The sequence below is a fragment of the Pimephales promelas genome, chromosome 13 (assembly GCF_988280905.1).
Source record: "Pimephales promelas chromosome 13, fPimPro1.hap1.1, whole genome shotgun sequence".
Classification (NCBI taxonomy): Eukaryota; Metazoa; Chordata; class Actinopteri; order Cypriniformes; family Leuciscidae; genus Pimephales; species Pimephales promelas.
The window spans coordinates 4,707,582-4,726,632 of NC_142781.1; the positions used below are offsets into that span (position 1 = coordinate 4,707,582).

The following is a 19,051-nucleotide window of genomic DNA, read 5'->3' on the forward strand; positions in this document are numbered from 1 at the left end:
TAAATAAACATAACTATATATAAAATTTCATCTAAACGTATGAAAGTTTAGTTTAAAAGACGGGAGGACAGTAATTTTTGAAGACTCTGCCATAATCCCTCGGTTTTCCTCCGCTTTAATCTCCACAACCGGAAACTGACGAGCATCCTTATTGCGTCAAATGTGGAACTTGAAAAATCCTAGCGGAGTGATGATATTACTGCGCCGATTCGAAGTGCTCCCAAGCAGTTCCTATGATATTCCGCGGGAAAAGCACAACGTTTTGTGTCACCATTCTTGGTTGAGTCACTCTACTTGTGTAACTGTATTTAAATAGGGAAAACGTGGAGGTGTTTGGTCACTTCTCTGCTTGAATCCAAATGAATGAACAAGGCTAATCTAGCTAAGTGCTATCAAAGTGTTTCACGCACCAGAGCGATCGAGTGCACGCACTGAGACAAGAGAGTTGTGCATCAACTCCTCTTAGTTAAAGTTGTTGTTCTAATGTCGGTCGCCATGTTGCCCCTCCATCTTGAAAGAACATTAGCCAAAAAGGGACATACCCGTTAATTCAAGCTTCACCGTTTGAGTTAACACTCACGGACGAGGTCGAACTGGAAGCCATGTTAATCTTAGACTACATTGGCCACCGTAGCAGCAACATGACATCATGACTTTTGCGTAAACGTACACCAATTTTACGCCAATTTCAAGTCAAGTGGCGTGTTATCTCAACGTATTTTGAGCTATTCACGTGCATCCGCGTGTATGTGTGTAAGTCTACGCCATTAACGTCATTCCGCGTGTTTGTACACGCCGTCAAATGTCCGAGCAAAACAAAGCAAAATATAGATCTACATCTGGGGAGCGATCATTTTTTTCCTAGGATGGTAGGGGAAGACTCATAAATCGTATTAACCCCAGTGACGGGTAAGTTTAGGGACGGGGTTGGGGTAAGTCATATATTTATATATACAGTAATAACGTTAAGTCAACGGCGTTCATGAACACGCCGAAAAGCGATTATGCGTGTTGATGGCACGCCAAAAATGGAAATACGAACTGGCGTGTCATACATACGCCACTTCATGAGATCAGTCTGGTAGGAGTTAAAAACGAAATCGGAATTGAGAGGAACAGAAACTAATATTCACTGGATGGTCATATACCTTTTCACCACTAGATGGGGGTAAAAATCACACACTGTAGCTTTAAGGGAATAACAGTTTAATAGACCATTTCACAAGATGTAAACAACACTGGTCCAGAAGCACTTCCTGTTTCAGTTTGTAACTGTTTTCTTTATTTCACATGTAAAGAAAACATCTTAAAGATGTTTGTTTAACTTTTTGATTCAGTTTTAAATGTTCTGTTGGTTGTATTTTATCCCAGCTTTTATGAAGTGTTAAAAAAACTGAAACAGGAAGTGCTTCTGGACCAGTGTTGTTTACATCTTGTGAAATGGTCTATATGAAAAAACGGTGGAGTATCCCTTTAAAAAGCCCAAACCACACTCACACAGTGATCAACTATCCCGTTATATCAGCTGTTCTCCAACGGAGGGCCGCCAGATGGCGCACGAAGTTATAGAATTTTTGAATTATATGTAAATTAAATGTTCGATATTATTCTGCATTTGCAGTGAATACTAAATTAAATGTTAAACATTAATCGCTTTTGTTAACTTCTACCAAGTAGAGAAAAATATTCTCGCTTTTTACAAGAAATTACAACAAATACATACTTCCAATATTGCCAAAAATGAACACTGTGCACATTTCATGAAATTTCAGTACAAATTCAGTGAAGTGCCTCAGGGAAATGACTAAATGTTTAGTGTACGCTCAAAATATCATTGTTTCATGATAAAAATGATTTAAAACGCAATTATTATCGTATTCATTATAATAGACATACCAAAGTATTGTGAAAAGCTTTTAACATTTCATTTTGGTGAACCACCACTTTAACAAAAACTGAAACCATACTACATTTTGTTTCATTACAGGAAATCCATTCTCCTGCTGAAGATTACTCATGAATAGAGGACAAACGGATCTGAATGTCTGATTATTTAAATGTTTTAATGATCTGTGTTTAACAGCAGAAGACATCAATCACAATGCCCCACATTAAATCGAAGCCTTAATACAGTGTTGATATAACATACGAATGCTGTAATACAATCTTACACTTAAAATCAAACTATTCAGCACATATTGATATATGGAGTAAATAGAAACATGAAAATAATCATTAAAATGCTAGATTCGCTTCTCTAGTGTGTTCTTGGTCGCCAACCAGCTGAAAGTCCGAGAAGTAACAACTAAGACACACGTTCATGTTAATAACGTCACTTTAAAACCTTCGAGACGGAGTGAAGAGAGCAAACAGTTCTGTTAAAGTCAGGTTTATTGGTTAAAGAAAACTATTGGTTGTTGCTAAAGGAAGAGAGAAACAGATGATGTTTAAGGGTTTCTATGTGTACGTTCTATGTGTAAACTCATATACCGAGTTACAGATATATTAGTAAAAATAAAAACATCATTTTGACCGCTTGAATGTTTTCAGAAAATTAGCAGACCAACCAGAGAGGCTCTTCTATCCAAGTGCAAACGTAGTTTTTTTTTTTTTTACAGTTTAAAAGCAAAATATACAATATTACAACCATGCCTACGTTTTTATCGTGCGTAAATGTCCGCTTCCGAGACAGACGGACCACATTTCAGAAGCGGACTGCAAATTCTCCATTCGTTGGTTTCTTCCAGCCTAAGAGCAAATTTTGCACATTGGTAACTTTTGAAATGCATTTAGGAAACAGCAGTCTCAGGATTTGTACGAAACAACGTCATATTTCACCCCCAAAATGTTATTTTATTAATTATATTGAGGAAAACAGGAATAGTACCCAGTTCTTATTACATCATGTGATATTTTTCAAGTTACAGTGACGTGTCCAGCTACACCATTGTAGATTTTTGAACATTAAAACATTAAAAGGCGGCACAATAATCACCACCATGATGCATAAATACTTTACAAGTAAAATAGCTAGCCTAGGGGACAACTGTAACATCAGAAACTGTCTTCTCTTTATGTCAAATATAAATGTGCATTTTTAGGGGTGAAATCTATGCAATACAAGCTCGTTTCTGCCAATGGATGAAATTCATAAAATCGTGACTTTTTATCTCACAGAATTGTAAGTTATAAAGTGACAGCTCACAATTCTGAGTTATATCTCACAATTTTACATCTCGCAATTCTGACCTTATTGCGAGATATAAACTAGCAATTCCTAGACAAAATATTCGAATTTTGAGATTTGCAATCATCTTTTATATTCTGTGGCGAAAAGCAGCTTCCATTGACATGTTCTTGTTCCTGAAACACACACCTCGTCTGCTGGATCAGGACAGAAAGAGTTCACAGCTCGTAATCAAACTTGTACTCGTGGGCCAAGTAGATCCTGCGGAAGATGAGCGCGGCGAGCGCGAGTGTGAGGAGCACTATGAGGACGGCACAGCCCGTGTGACTGGGGTCCTGCTGCGGGTGCGGGGGGGCGGGGGAGGCCGTGAACGTGGGGTATCTGGGGCTCTGGGTCTGCGAGCGCCGCTGACGGGGACTCGGAGCCGCCGGGGTGGATGGACCCTCGCTTGATGTCGGAGCAGCCACGAATGAGGACTCAGTCTGGACCAGAAGAAAGAGAGGAGCAGAGATCATTACAGACACACTGGGAGCCGATGCTACTGAACAGGGGACACACTGCATTTGGTCCGGACCAACAACCTTTCGTCCTGGTTCGCATGGAGTTCACATGTAAGTGTCTTTGTTTACGCAGTATTTTCAATTTTGATATTTTTAGGTCAAACCGTTCGTGTCTATCAGTCATATAATGGAGGTCTATGGTCACCACCTCAAAGAGCATGCACAGAGAAGACCAAATTAAACATGATTTAATGACTCGTAAATATAAGTACACATTGATGGCCTAAGACACGAAACGAGCGGTTTGTGTGAGAAAACCAACAGTATTTATATGGTTTTACCTCTTGTAATCACAGCCACAAAGCGCCCGTGCCTTCAGATCACTTGGACGTGGCTGTGATTACAAGAGGTAAAAACGATATAAATACTGTTCGTTTTCTCACACAAACCGCTCGTTTCGTGTCTTAGGCCATCAATGTGTCCTTACATTGACGAGTCATTAAATCATGTTTAATTTGGACTTCTCTGTGCATGCTCTTTGAGGTGGTGACCATAGACCTCCATTATATGACTGACAGACAAGAACGGTTTGACCTAAAAATATCAAAATTGAAAATACTGTGGAAACAAAGACACCTACATCTTGGATGCCCTTGAGGTAAGATAAAACGTCAAAAATTAATTTCAAAGTGAACTATCCCTTTAACACCGAAACCAAAGAAACATAGGGATGTGTTCACATTGTGATTGGTCGGCTTTTATTACTTATATTTCTCGATGTAACTTACCAAACATCCAAAACAGTGTTGTGTTCTGGGATAGATGTGCGTACATATTATGGTATTTTGACCAGAACTCGTGAAGAGCTTACAAAATGTGTACAGAACTCAAAACAGTGTCAGGAATCTCTCCGTCTCACATACACACACACACAGATCTGCTACGAGGAGACCCGGTTCTGATGCCTGTACCGATATGTGATGGGCAACATCACGACTACAGCGAGAAATTCTGTCTACGGTCAGCATTCTGCCCTTTTTCCACACACCTGGCGTATGTCTTCAATTGTTTTTAATGGGAGCGCTGCGTTTTTAGAACGCCATGAGCGTCTTTTGAAGCGCTGAGCGGTCGGCGTTTTTTACTGGTCACCGAGAGTTTTGAAAAATGCTTAACTTTGGGTAAAGCCAGAGACTATTTATATAGAGACATGCCACTTGCTCAATCCTTAATACAAATGTATAGGGAAAACCCGTAACACCAAAGATGGCGATTGCATGCACATGTCCCGCCCCTCCCGCTGGACAGCCAATCATCTGCTTTTAACGGTCAAGCCGGGAAACATTTAAGCCTATCGTCTGGTTCCTCCGACGCATGCGCACAGTTGAGGTTTGCGACAGTGGAAAATATGTTACTGTCTGAAAAGGCGGCAGATTTGATATGCAGTGTATGTGTGCGTTGTGTCAGGCTCCCAGAAGTTCTGGGTGTCTCCCGCAGATTGATAGCGACTCCCTGATGACCGAAAATTAGTTCAAATCTAAAAGTATAACCTGTGAGGAAAACAGTGTTTTAAACCTTATTTTGGGGCAAAGTCATCAAATTTTTTCAGCGATTTTTATCATCTGAAAGTGTGTTAAAAGATAAGAGTACAACTTATCGAAATCCGTATCATGTCACAATGATTCGCTCAATCAGCGTTTCAACCGTGGACAGTTAAACAGCTTGTAATCAATGTCATGTATCGTCATATTTAGGGCTGTCGCGGTTATGGAATTTCCCTTGCGGTAATGTTGAGTGGCTCAATAGCGCGCTTTGCGGTATTACCGCCATTTATTTATTTATTTATTTAATTTATATGTATTTGTTGCTAAAAACGAGGACATTTTCAGTAACCATGTAACGTTAACCGAAACTAAACAGCGTCTACACAGTATATGCGCATCAAAGACTTTCACTCAGCGCGCATATTGTTATGACAACGGACTTTGAGCGAGTCATTGAACCGTTCATTCAAGGAACACGTTTAAAAAGCGGATTCATTAAAAGAGATGTAAAGAAACAAGAAGACGTTAATTATTTTTAACTTTGAGGTTCAACTTTTCAAGGCTCAGCTGAGCAGCAATGCGTCGCATGGGCAACGCTGAAGGTGATGCTTCACTTATTAGAGACCAATATAGCATTGATTCAATGTGTGACTCACTGATTTTATTTCCCCGCGGCTTCCTTGAGCTGTGGGATGCTGACCAGCGCTGCTGCTGACGCGCATTTATGGGAAAATACCCGTGAAGAGAACGTTAAAATGATGATGCGACAAATATTTTGGTTCCCTTTGACACGACAAGCTTTTCACAACTTCAAAGACAGAGGTATGCACGCGCTCTGCCGATCATTCACTGTCTGTGTGAAGCCTGTAGGCTACACATCACCATGATAAACAGTCTTGTTATCATTTAAGTTCAAAACAAGAAGGGTATCCTTATAAAAAAAAAAAAAAACGTGAATATCGCGGTTGCTGCGGTTACGTGCAATCCTCTGCGGTTGACTTGTCAGAAGCACGGTACTACAATATTGCGGTTACCGCGACAGCCCTAGTCATATTTACCTCAGAAAACCCACATAAACTCGTTAGTCAGCTAGAAAAAATAACTCTAGAGAGGAGCATTTTGCTAAATATTACATATGCATTATAATCTGAATGTTCTTCAATATCTAATGCATATTTGAATAAATCTGGCAAGTTTTTATGACAGTCACCATTTAAATGTTTATATTTCATATAATCTTCTTATTATAAAAATAAATAAAAGTGTAATTTAAGTGTAATTTAACCTTCATATTAGGCTAATGAAGCCTAGTAGGCTACAACTAGACTCCCAGTTTACAGCATTAGTTAAGAGATTTGATTTCCTTGAGAAAATTTGCCATTTATTGGAACTGATATCCAAAATAATCAATTTCGAAATCGAATCGAATTGGGAAATTTGTGTCAATACCCAGCCCTAATAAAAAAAATTCCGATCGGGTTCGATTTTCTGCGTTTTTCACACCCGTAGCAAGCAGTTCGAACAGTGTTCAGACAATCCAGAATCACAAATACGATTTCGGACTCATTGTGCAAGGACCTTAAGAGTGTGTGTGTGTGGTCCTGCACCTGCTCAGCTGAAGACGTGTCTTCTGTGTCTCTCTCTGGTGTAGATGAACTCTCACTGTCACTGAGAGCCGCCGCTGCCGCTGCCACTGCCACTGCCGCTGCCGCTGAACTGCCACGGTCTGCAGCCGACGAGCTCGACTCCGCCTGATGACACAATAAACCAATGAGAACTGGGCAGGTCATGTGCTTCATTCCTATGAAAATTGTCACAATGAAAAAACCTTAATGGTTGTATTCTGGCTTAAGGCAAACTACAGGTAAAACAAGTGTTTATTTCATAACATTTTAAATTGCTTTATTGGCATGACTGTACATAATACAATATTGCCAAAGCCTGGAAAACAAAACATAGAATAATAATCAAGACAAAAAAAAAAATTTGATAGAATATGTAAAATGAACATTATTATTAAAACGTATTTGATCACCATCTGTAGATTTCAATTAGTCATCATCTTTATTCCTGTAGGGCTTTAAACTAAATTATTTTAAAGCATCTTCACAGTGATAAACTGGAAAATAATAATAAATGACGCAAACTTTGAAATCTGCTGTAAAGCCACTCTAAAAAGACTACAGTGTCATAATTCAGTTCAATGTTGATTCAGTTCAGTTCAATAACAGTGTCCATGTTGCAAAATTGTAAATTATGAAAAAAAATCGTGATGTCATTGTTCAGGTCAATTCAGTTTAAGTTTTTGTTCCCATTCAACAGAGTCAGTGCGGGCAAATCAATAATATTACTGAATATTACACATTTTTTAAACTCCTAATTACACATACTCATCTTTAAAGGGCGGTTTCTCAACATAAGTTTCAAATCTCCCCTTTACATTTTATGAAAATTGGTGCAAATAAACACATATTTAATTAGATAATGGCTCAATTGCATATTTAAACCACATTTAAGAAAACGTTCAATACAAATAAATGAAATTATTAACGTGGTCAATCAACTGAGGAAGCACGGTGGTGTCTAAACTTTGTACGCTGTTCTCCCGAGGCGTAATAATGTTGATGCGAATATCCCCTGAGTGTCACCTTGAAGCTGATCTGCTGGGCCAGTCTGAGTGCCTGAGGGTCGACAGGTCGAGGGTCGCTGTCCGGAGAGAGCGCTAGCAGAGCCGTGCGCATACAGCTGCCGCAACTTTCACAGCAGAAATCCTGAGACCTGACAAACAAAACACACATTTACTACACAATATATTCCAAACCATTTATTTGTTTTATTAAAAATGTGCACTTGTCATCTTTAATCAAAATATCTAACCCCTCCCTCTTGCAGCATCTCTTCTCTGTCACCCGTCACTCACACAAGATCCACCAATAGCAAACCAGAGCAAACCCCGCCCACATTTGTTCTCGCTCCTGAAGCGTTTCACTGATATCCGACACAATCAACGACTCCTTTTTATGCTGACTTTAAACTAAGCACAAAAACACACCCTGTGCACTACAGTCTACAGGCTCTGGACAAGTATTTTAACGATTCATAAAAAAATTAATGTAGCTGATTCAGATTCAGATGGTTTTATGCTGAAGCGCCATATCAGCATCCAAGGCTATTTTCATGATGCAATCACAATAAAATACAAATACAATAAAAACAGCAACAAGATCTTTTAAATTAAAAAATAAATAAATAAAATCCAAAACCTTTTTAGGCATAATCTTAATAAATAAGTGATGTCCTTAAGTGATGTAAAAAAACAAACAAAAAAAAAACATTCTACTTGTATTAAGTTCAGGACAATCTAATAAAATATGTTTAACAGTTCAGGAATCTTACAAAAGATGCATAAAGTTGGGTCTTCACCTATAGACCCCTTTTGCGCCGACGTCACAGTTACGTCACGGCGCTAGCTGGAGGCAAAACAAAGTGAAAACTGGAGGCGGCCAATACAAACCAGCACAGATTCGGCTACATAATAAGGAGCTTAAATTGTTGTTACTATTATTAAATGTCATCTTGTGGTGTTGTTTGGTGCAAGAATTGATGAAAAATGAATATGCTGTATCTGGAATTTTTATTTCTAGAAAATATTCACATCATTAAAATCGCACCGTAATGACATATTTATATTGTCGTGGTCTCGGCGCTGGCTCGGCAGAACTGCGGATCGCACACACAAGTCTTGTACAGGTCCATATAAGCATCTAAAGATTTATATGCCCTCAGTTTCTATTTACGATCGGTTTCTCTATAAGGTAGGTGTAGAAGTCAGGCCACTCACCCGAGGTAACGTAACGTTAATCCTGTCAGATCGTCCATGCATTTAGTGAGCGTGTGAAGGCTACGGGTCGGCCAATCTGGTTCCGTCCGTTAAAAATAACTTTTGGAAATAACAATCGCGGTCCTGAACACTGAGTGACCTTACACATTAAGATAATATCTGATTTTCTCCAGTCATTGTTAAAAAACAAGCTAACAATCCTTGCTAACTAGCGTTAGTGAAGCGGCCAGAGAAGCGGCAGATCGTTCTGCCTCCACATAAGCTCCGCCCACAAAAAAACGTCACCATGTTTACCAACTACGACAATTGATCAAGTCTAGCTTTAAGAGTGATAGAAAGGATGAGTTTCATATAGCCTATTATTCTTCATAATATTCCACTGTTCCTGTTCTTGCTGATTACTAATCAGCCTGATATCTGAAGGAGGAATTTGACTGACATTCATTAACTTCCTGGTGAAGAGCTTCATTAGCAACCGCATCGGCTCGCTCGTATCCGGAGAGTCCAACACGCTTATTTCTGCGTCAACCCGGTCGGGCAAATGGCTGAAAGCCTAGGCCTCCCCTAATAATGATAACACAATCATACTAATAATAATTTAATGCATAAATTGGATTGGACAAACTCGTTCATCAAAATGAACAAATCCTTTTTTGAGTCAATTCTGTTTGTTGAATGAACCAAATGACTCGGAAAAAGATTCGTTTATTTTGACAAACGAGATTGAACGGGAGAGTCACGAATGCGCGTCACAGAACAGAGCAAGGCGAGCATTTGAGCTTATAAAACTTAAACTTTGTTATTTATTTATTAAATGAGTGATCGTTTCGCTTGATAAGACCCTTATTCATCGTCTGGAATCGTTTAAAGCTCTTTGAACAGTTTGCACTGAAACTGTCTTTTGGACCTTGAACCGTTTGGTTCCCATTGAAGTCCATTATATGGAGAAAATCCTGGAATGTTTTCATCAAAATCCTTAATTTCTTTTCGACTGAAGAAAGAAAGACATGGACATCTTGGATGACATGGGGGCGAGTAAATCATCAGCAAAAGTTTTTTTAAAGTTAACTACTCCTTTACGCATTTGTCCATTTAAAACCCAACAGTGACTTCTCCCGCAGGGCAACGTAGTTCACAATATTAGCGTTTTACAGTATTTAAGGACTCTTCATGATTCCAGACTTCCGGTTTTGCATTAGTAAATGCCGATGGTTTGAAGGCAGACAGACTGAATAACAGTGCTGGCGTGTGTGGACGTTTAATCAGCACGTGTTGATTGGAGAAATGTCGCAGACAACAACAATCAGTCACATCTACAGATGTATGTGTGTGTTTATAAAGGACACAGCATGTCCACACACGCTGAAATGAGGCCTCAGCTGGATGTATCCGATGACACATCATCAATCCACCCATTCTCTCAGCCGCTTGTCTCCCAGTGTCACACACATGATGATGAAGACAACACCATGCTGTTCTTTATAGACACATGCCATGTTATAACTCTTACCAGCTGTATGTTACGGTCAGAATTTCACCTTTTGACTGTTGTATTTGCTCTCCACTTTCTCTCAGGTACTTGTTCAACACATCGACCCTCCTTTCTGAACCAATGCGGACTACCTTGAATGTTTTTCTTTCGTTTGGTCTTATGTCGTAATTGGTGTTTTGTTAGCCCTTCTGCTTGCTGTTTTTAGAAAAGCAATCATTTTGTTGTTGTATTTTGTTGGTGTGTGTTATTCACTTGGTTTTGTATAGTCAAATAGTCAGCCGAAGATTGTGCGCACGTGCCTCTCCTCCCCGAAATAACCATGGACCTTACAACGCCTAGTTTAAATATGCATATCCTCATCTGCATATCATTATTCATCCATGTGATGAATACATGATACATCCTTGATAAGATCCTTATTCATCGTCTGGAATCGTTTAAAGCCCTTTGAACAGTTTGTATTGCACTGAAACTGTCTTTTGGCCCCTGAACCGTTTGGTTCCCATTGAAGTCCATTATATGGAGAAAATCCTGGTGTGTTTTAATTAAAAACCTTAATTTCTTTTCGACTGAGGAAAGAAAGACATGGACATCTTGGATGACACGGGGAAGAGTAAATTATCAGCAAAAGGTTTTTCAAAAGTGAACTACTCCTCTAATTTTAATTCAACTTCAATGTTTTAATACTTATATTATATCCTCTAATAGCCCATTTCAAAAGTGTGCTTAACACTGTTAATCGGTTAACTGGTTAATTTACCATATATGGTGAAAAACTGTAAGTGGTTTAACATGGTATTAAATGTAATTTTCCTGTACTGTACAGTCAAATGTATATTTAGATTTTTGCAAGTAAAACCTATGAATTATTACCATATAATTTATGGTGAAAGAAAGCCTCCCTGCCTGATACGTCACGTATGATTATGCACTTTGTATAAAGTATCGTGTGTGTAACCCTGATGGTGTGTGTGACCCTGTGCATGTTTTTATCAGATGAAAATAAAGAGGTAAAAAAGGCAGACATCTTACTTTTTAGCGAGAGCTTTTCTCTCCCCAGGAGTGTAATCCAGAGATCCTATCGCTCCTTCCCCTTTGGTCGGCATGAATCCAATGATCGCTATTAAAGCTGTCCGAACTGACACATGGAGAGAAACACACAGGTTTAATGTTTGTGGGTTTGGATCGTTACATTATTACAAATAAACAGAATGAGAAACAGATTTTCACAAACAAATGTAAAGAGTTTAACAAACATTTATAAAACTCACAAATAAATAAAATGAGATTTGCAAATATATATACATTTTTTTACAAATGTGTTTTATGTCACAAACACAATTATATTATATTATATATATCGAAATGGCTATTCAGTTTTTTAGAGGTGGTATAAATGCAATTCATGAAGACACTCACTACTCCATGACGGCTGCCACGTCTCTGGATGGTGACCGGAAATACTCAGACAGATCTTCTTCCCCACCTCGAACCTCCCATTGGCCTGAGGATGAGAGGAACGTTTTTATTCAATACAAGAGAAACACAACAGAAGAACGGTTAGGGGAAGAGGACGTCAGTAGATCATGAGGACACAGAAACAGGCATTGTTAAAGGAGTAGTTCACTTTTTAAAAACTTTTGCTGATAATTTACTCACCCCCATGTCATCCAAGATGTCCATGTCTTTCTTTCTTCAGTCGAAAAGAAATGAAGGATTTTCTCCATATAATGGACTTCAATGGGAACCAAACGATTCAAGTCCAAATGAGAGTTTCAGTGCAAACTGTTCAAAGGGCTTTAAACGACTCCAGATGATGAATAAGGGTCTTATCAAGCGAAACGATCGCTCATTTAATAAATGAATAACAAAGTTTAAGTTTTATAAGCACAAATGCTCACCTTGCTCTGTTAGGGTTAAGGCTAGGGTGTGATGCGCGTTCGTGACTCTCCTGTTGGAACTCTTTTCCTGAGTCAACTCATTCATTTCCTTCGTTGAATGAACCAAATGACACGAAAAAAGATTCGTTCATTTTCATAAACAAGTTCGAACAGGAGAGTCATCACAGAACAGAGCAAGGCGAACATTTGAGCTTATAAAACTTAAACTTTGTTTGCTTGTTTGGTTTTTTTAAAATGCGCGATTGTTTCATCTGGTGTCGTTTAAAGCCCTTTGAACAGTTTGCACTGAAACTGTCTTTTGGACCTTGAACCGTTTGGTTCCCATTGAAGTCCATTATATGGAGAAAATCCTGGAATGTTTTCATCAAAAACCTTCATTTCTTTTCGACTGAAGAAAGAAAGACATGGACATCTTGGATGACATGGGGGTGAGTAAATTATCAGCAAAAGTTTTTTTTAAAAGTGAACTACTCCTTTAATTATCCATGTATTAATACCTTCAAGTTCATAGAGTTTTTTTTTAGATGGATGCCGAGGCTTTTTTTTATGATATAAAAAGATAACAGCCTTCTGTCTGTGCCGTCCTGACTTCACTTTTACTCTTCTGCACTGACTCATTCGCTAAAACTAAAAACTAGCCAGACAGACTTAGTGTGTCACGGCCCTAAAAGACCCGAGTCATTAGTGCGAAATTAGTGTGATTTCGTTCTAAAAGCTAAAACATTTCTTTCAAGGCACATAGAAGACATGATAATTCAAAAACTATTCGTGAAAACGAGTGTGATCTCGATTCTCAAGCTGTGTGGAGAACTGTCTGTGTAGGATTGGAACAGAGGCATTAGGGTTAAGAAGTAGCCGAGGCTTGTCTTACGGTGAGCAGAATGATGCTGGGGGGCTTCATGGGGTATTCGGGGGGCAGCACGATCCGACCGTGATAAACTCCACCATCGAAATCAGAGTCTGGAGGTCCTCTGACGGAGAAGTGCCACTCAAACAGGTTATCCTGATCAACACATGAGAGTCATATCACACACTGAAGGTCATTGGGTTCAGAAAAAAACAAAGCTCCACCCATATTTCTTAAAACCACTTAACCGTCACCGTCCCACAGGTGGGACGTTTGCCACTATATTTTTAAAACAATAATATCTTAGTAAATACCTTAAATAATATTGACAAACTATATATCATTTGAAAGCTTACAATCTCTAGTTTCCATATTTGGTGACTGATTTTCAAAATATATTACAGAGGAGCCATAATTTATCAATATAAAACAATAATATTTTCATACTCATAAGGCGTGTTCAGACCTTTGTTTTAAAATAGCAATAAACATGAAAAATCATGAAAAAATGGTAGATACCTCAGTTTGTTTTCATGCCAAAAGTTCAAAAGATAGAATCCATTCAATTATTTTGGAAAAAAAAGGTCTGAAAAGTTTAAAATATCAAGAAAAAAATAATAAATTCACCATTTGTGACGTGGCAGCTAGCTATGACTTACATGCGTGTTCTTTGTATGTGTTTCTTAGAGGTTCAATTCATATCAAAATCTGCCAAACTTCCCATGCTACTCCTGAATAGGATCTCTACTTCAGAAATTGTGTGAAAATTGTGAAAATAATGGTTCATATCACTCAAAACACGAATGGAAATGCAGGCGCCCTTATATGGGCAGTAATGGAGTCTGATTGAGCCCTAGTGAAAAAGTTTGGTACTGCGCTCAAACAAAATCTTACTGAAAGCTCATTTTTTGAGATATCAACCTAAAATTTGAAACACAACTTGTTCAGATTTTTGGCTTTGATCTTTCTGCCATTTTAGAGTAGCCCAGGTTTTGAAAATATATATTTTATGTAAAATATGAATAATTAATATTTTTACATTGTACATTTCCATAAACTCTAACTTCTATAACTTTTTTTCTGTTTCACTTTCTTAATTTATTTCACTTCTACAAAAATCTGCCAAATGTCTTCTTTAAAACAAGACCAATCATATGTCTATATTCCAAAGCATTCTTGAATTACAACCATTTAAGTTCGAAATGTGCATTTTCATGTCTATTCAAAAAAGGGGGGGTGACAGTTAACAGGGGTCCTATTATGCTTAGTGCGTAATGTTGCTGTTTGCTGATGAAAAAGGTTTATAAAGCCACATCGAAAGGAGTTATTCACTATATCAGTGGCAGTGTGCACTAGAGCAGCACGATTAACCCTTAAACGACCGCCTTCTTGATTGCGAATATGAAGATCTGTGTTTGAATCTGCCGCTGAGCCAGAGAGAGCGGTCGTCACGTACAGGTATGAAACAGCCTTTTTAAACACACAATATTGTTATTTCTTCGTTGCAGATATTCACAGTATCCCAGAAGTGCTGAGATAAAAGTTTACAGTTCGAATATAAACACTGATGTCTACAGAAGCGATTAAGATATAGCAGATCATCGTTTGAAAGTAACTTTGCACTTCAAATAAAGATTGTATCAATTACATCATTCCAAATGACTGTTAAATATGTGTTTATTTTCGAATCAATTATTCAAGAGATTCGTTCAAAAACAATAATTAAACAAGTGAAGTCTTAATGAGCGAGTCATTAATCTAATCATTCATTCAAATAATTACGTTTCAAAAGACAGCAGGAATCCATATTTTGTCCGAACCTGTCGAATAGCTCACAATATTCCTCATTTCAGTAATTCCTGCTAAATTGAAAATCACGTTTTTTTTTTTTTTTGCATGCGTGTATGAGTAAAATGTATAGAGATCCTGAAGGAGAACTAAACTAAAACGTCTGATAAAGCGTTCATTGCTTTAGTTTAGTCAATTAAAAATACATATTAATTTTACATTAGAATGAAATTATTAAAAACAAAAATATTTGAATGCAGTCAATGTCTCATTGATAGAGACATGTTTCGTTATTTGATGAATCAGCATGACAGCAATGACAAACACTCAATTGTGTAACAATAAGAAATTCAATACATGTGTCAAAATACTTTCAAAAGATGAATTTCATATTCGAGAGTCTTCAAACTACACGAGCAGCGGGTAACCTAAAGCTAATATGCAATGTCATTCGTTTTTATCCAAGCCATAGCAAGTGTTATTAGCTTGGGGAAATACATCTGGTTAAATGAAAGTCCATGTGCAACTCTAAATTGTAAGTAATTTATATCGTTGATTTCGCTCAATGCTTTACAATAAAGTTCATTTGTTCATTATTCATGTATGAACTAACATGAACTAACCATGAGCAACACATTTGTTAATCTTATCGTTTATTTGTTAATCTATTTATTCATTTTATGCCACAATCAGTGCATTAACTAATGATAAAAAACACAACTTTTGATTTTAATGCTTTAGTAAATGCTGAAATTAATATTAACTAAGATTAATTAATGCTGTAGAAGTGCAGTTCATTATTAGTCAATATTCACCAATTTAACTAATAAAACCTTATTGTAAAGTGTTACTGATTGATGCCAGTTAACACTTTCATAATAATTAAATATGTAATACGTACATATATATTAAAATTTACAACATCATCAAAACTAAAAATGATTCACACTGTGAACGTAAGAAGAAAAAAAATATATAATGTAAAAAAAGTATTTTAAAAGAGTATTTTAACATTAAATGATGTAAACATGATTCAAGTAGACCCCAAAAACGTATAGGACCCCTTTAAAGATGTTCTTTGAAAGGCAGATGTAGATGCTGATTGGTCATTAACATTTAATCATTTAGCAGACGCTTTTATCCAAATGAGGAGGTCATTAACAGATATGCTAAAAGCATAACATAACTCTAACAAACTAGCAAAATAGATTATAATTAGACACACAAACTAAGATAATAATTAAAAAATATCAATGTAATTATTAATTGAATTATAATGATCAAACGAGACATGTCTGACCTCCAGTGGCTGAGCATGATAATGCTGGGTCGGGTCCCGGAGTTCGGCTGCCTCTTTCATCAACCTCTTCACAGCTGATGAACACAACACACACACACACGCTTCAGTTGAGCTAAGGTCTCACGTCAATATCTGCAACAACATTTCTTAAAATGACACATGCTTATTAAAATCCCACAGAATTACTGTAACAGACTGCAATATCAGAGAGACTCGATGGTGAACCCTTTGACTTCTGATAGATGGGAAACACCTAGCAACCGCTCGCGTCCCAGGATATCCAAGATTTAATAATTAGCTAAACAAAGCATGTAATCAAAAAAAGCATAGCAATTTGGCTATAGTGAAATTACTGCAGAACATAAAGGCTGTGTGTGTGTGTGTGTGTGTACAATAAAACAACAAAAATAGTTCAGAAATAGGCAAGGGATTTACATGCTGCAGTCTTCAACGGATTCGTGAAATATAAAAAACTGTGAAATTATTAAAATGTATATCATGAAGAACTATAAATGTAAAAAATGTGATGAAAGGGTAGGCACATTTCACTCAATAGTGATATAAATACATTTCAATGTTTGAATTTATGGATATTCTCGTATACTTTACCTGTAAACAACTGTTGTACTGTTTCCCCCGTGTAAAAATGAGTGACACTTATTAATTTTGCAGTCTACTACAGTAGCAACTAGAGTAAACATGCAACTAAACTAAACCCTAAACCTAAAGTTCATGAAGTTAAATCATATTACTCAGTACTTAAATGTACAATTACAAAGGGCAAGCAATAAAATGTGTGATTTGAATATTAGAAATAGTATTCGCTTGACAAAATAATCAGTGCCAAACTAAACACATCTTTTACACTGTATTAATGCTAGCAGGTTGTTTACCAATATGTAGATTACAGCATACTGTGTGGTGGTACTGCTACTTTAATACCCTAGTACTAATGACATGTAAGTTACCATTACATTGCACTATAACCATATTCATTCATGTTGTTACATGCCATGGTAACGTTAGTTTGTAATGTTTGCTCGACGCATTCCAGCTCAGAATCAGATGAAGTATATATTGACACTTCCTTAACGAGCTAATCCAGCTAACGTTAGCTCATGACATGTAACGTTAAGGGCTGAATGTGTGTATAACGCCTTTAATGAGCACATAACTCAAGCCATTAAATTTAATATCGATGATGTATAAAAGATGTGATGACATAACGTTACCTGGACTCTTCAAGTTATATTTGCTCTCCATGACAGAACAAACCTCGCGCTAGGCTGGTATTTTCCGTTCAGGTTATTTGGTGTATGAGTGTCTCTTGGGATTTCGGCCAGGTGTTTATCTAGAGCTGTAATCCTGACGTGGCAGCACTGAAGTTTCTTTCTACTTTCGAGATGAATTTTCTCAGATGTCACAGGACATTAAAAAAAAATGAAAACAGGAAGTAAACTTAGCATTTGAATGGTGGAACTTTATTGATGCGCTTCACACGAACAGCCCTATGTGACGTCCATAGACATACTGCGTTCCAAACCGCATACTCAATGAGTAGGTACTTAATTTCAATAAGTACTTACTCATCGAGCGCTAAAAGAGTAGGTACTTTATAGCCAAATCTCGTTGAGTATGAATGCGAACCGGACATCTGCCATGTTGACGTTATCATGTGACCTACTACGCGTTATCACAAGCGCAACACCTTCATGCAATAAAAAAAAAATATGAACGATACGTTTAATTAATCTACCTATAAATATCTTGATATTGATGAAACTTGCTCATTTTGTTGTGGTATTGTTGAAGAAACAGCTGCCTATTTATTTTGTGAATACATTTAGGGTTGATTTAAGTTGTTATATTTTAAACCCTACTGACCAACAGTGTTATTCTAACGATACATTTTTTTTATTAAGAAACCCCAAAATCATCATCTCTTGATTATGTTGTTAATTTCTTTATTTTATACCCAAAAAGTTTCTCCTTTAAGTTTTCCTTTTTCTTCATGAATTTACCTCGTTTCATCCCTCAGATATAACAACTTTTTTATGTATTATGAAAAACTATAATGAAGATATTTAGCCTTTTTTATTGTTCTTATTTCCTGTGTATAAATATAATTTTATGTCATATTATGATGTACACAAACCAATGATCTTTATATTTTCTGTTTTGTCACTATGATTGTTACATAAACTATAGTATCTTTCCATGATCTTGCATATAATAAGTTTAAATTATATGAGCGACAGGTGCTCTAACACTTCATAACATCAGTAACTTCACAGCACAACCTAGAACAGCGTTTGTAATGTCTGCACAAAGGAGACGGGCAGCTGCTTGAAGATCTCTTTTGGAGAAAACTGTTGATTTTATACTCCAAAAATGTAAGTATCACTGCTTAAAAATTAATATTACCTCAGAATGAATTTCATTGTTAGCCCACCCCAAAACTTAAACAAAATAATAATATTAAATGCTGACCAATACTTATATAACTTTTTATATACTAAAAATATAATTTAATAAAACAAGCAAAATGTAATTTGTTTTGTAATATGACAGTAATGCATGAATTCATTTATATTGCTAAATGCAGTGAAACATCTCAATTGTCAGTCAATCGATGAATTAATGCATAAATTAAT

General features: G+C 37.0%; 1 protein-coding gene across 1 annotated transcript; it reads right to left on the reverse strand.

The window, feature by feature from the left end:
* Nucleotides 1-3,258: 3,258 nt before the first annotated feature.
* On the reverse strand, nt 3,259-17,825 carry ube2j1 (ubiquitin-conjugating enzyme E2, J1). Its single transcript, XM_039664309.2, has 8 exons — nt 17,630-17,825; nt 16,398-16,471; nt 13,334-13,465; nt 11,981-12,065; nt 11,594-11,699; nt 7,877-8,006; nt 6,836-6,979; nt 3,259-3,669 (listed from the first exon to the last, which is right to left on the reverse strand). The coding sequence occupies exons 1-8, from the start codon at nt 17,658-17,660 to the stop codon at nt 3,406-3,408; spliced, it is 966 nt and encodes a 321-aa protein (XP_039520243.2). The 5' UTR covers nt 17,661-17,825; the 3' UTR covers nt 3,259-3,405.
* Nucleotides 17,826-19,051: the final 1,226 nt, after the last annotated feature.

Coding starts and splice junctions, on each gene's coding strand:
- ube2j1 (XM_039664309.2), bottom strand. CDS start 17,660: ATGGAGAGCAAATATAACTTGAAGAGTCCAG. Junction 12,066..13,333: donor CCAGCATCATTCTGCTCACC/GTAAGACAAGCC, acceptor TCTCATCCTCAG/GCCAATGGGAGGTTCGAGGT. Junction 11,700..11,980: donor GTGGCAGCCGTCATGGAGTA/GTGAGTGTCTTC, acceptor TCCATGTGTCAG/TTCGGACAGCTTTAATAGCG.